A 710-nucleotide genomic window follows, 5' to 3' on the forward strand; every position below is an offset into this window, starting at 1 on the left:
AAGAGTTATTGTTAAAACATGATCAGCCTTCAGACGTTTCCAGACAAACGGAGCTTCCGCAGCGCCGGTTTATCGTGGTCGCGGAGGCCAGCAGCCTTTGCATGGTCCCGACTCGAGATGACCAGCTGCTCAGTAAAATCAATTGTTTAATTTCCCTTTGCCCTCCGCGTCTCCAGAGGGCGCGGAGGATCTCGCCTCTCAGACGGAGATCTCCTACGGGTCCCTGGCAGGAGGCACCACCACGACCTTCTTCAGGGTGAGACTCCCCAAGGGCCTTTGCAAGGGCATGAAAAGGATTTTTTTGCAGCATGATTGTTTCTTTTTTTTCTCTCTCCCTTCGATGTTTTCAGCTTGTGCACGTGTGTGGTCTTTCATGGTGTATTTTCTTTCTTTTGTCGTTGTTTCTCTTTCTTATTATTGTTTGCCTCCATTTCCCTTTCTTTGGTTTCAACAAACAGGACTTTCCAAAAATGCGCTATTTTATCTTTAAACTTCTCCCATTTTCCCGCCTTGCTTTCTTTTCGATTGTTATTGTATCACGTGCATGACTCTTGCACGAATGCCCTCCCTTTGTACCGTGCAGTTGCACTGTGGTGTTGCACGACTGTAGCCAGTGCATGTTGCAGACACGGTGGAGGACTTGGCCCGCCAGACGGAGATCTCGTACGGGACGCAGAGATCAGGGTCCACTATGGCCTTCTTCAGGGTAG

General features: G+C 49.2%; 1 protein-coding gene across 1 annotated transcript in view; it reads left to right on the forward strand.

Annotated features, from left to right (window-relative positions):
* The window catches only part of LOC119591330 (glutamate receptor ionotropic, kainate 2-like), a gene marked incomplete at both ends in the record, with an annotated part of 143,921 nt that overhangs the window by 120,572 nt on the left and 22,639 nt on the right, over positions 1-710 (forward strand). Inside the window, 1 exon segment of the mRNA XM_037940060.1 lies at positions 177-256. Coding sequence (XP_037795988.1) covers positions 177-256 — 80 coding nt within the window.

This window comes from Penaeus monodon, chromosome 28 (genome assembly GCF_015228065.2).
Source record: "Penaeus monodon isolate SGIC_2016 chromosome 28, NSTDA_Pmon_1, whole genome shotgun sequence".
Taxonomy (NCBI): Eukaryota; Metazoa; Arthropoda; class Malacostraca; order Decapoda; family Penaeidae; genus Penaeus; species Penaeus monodon.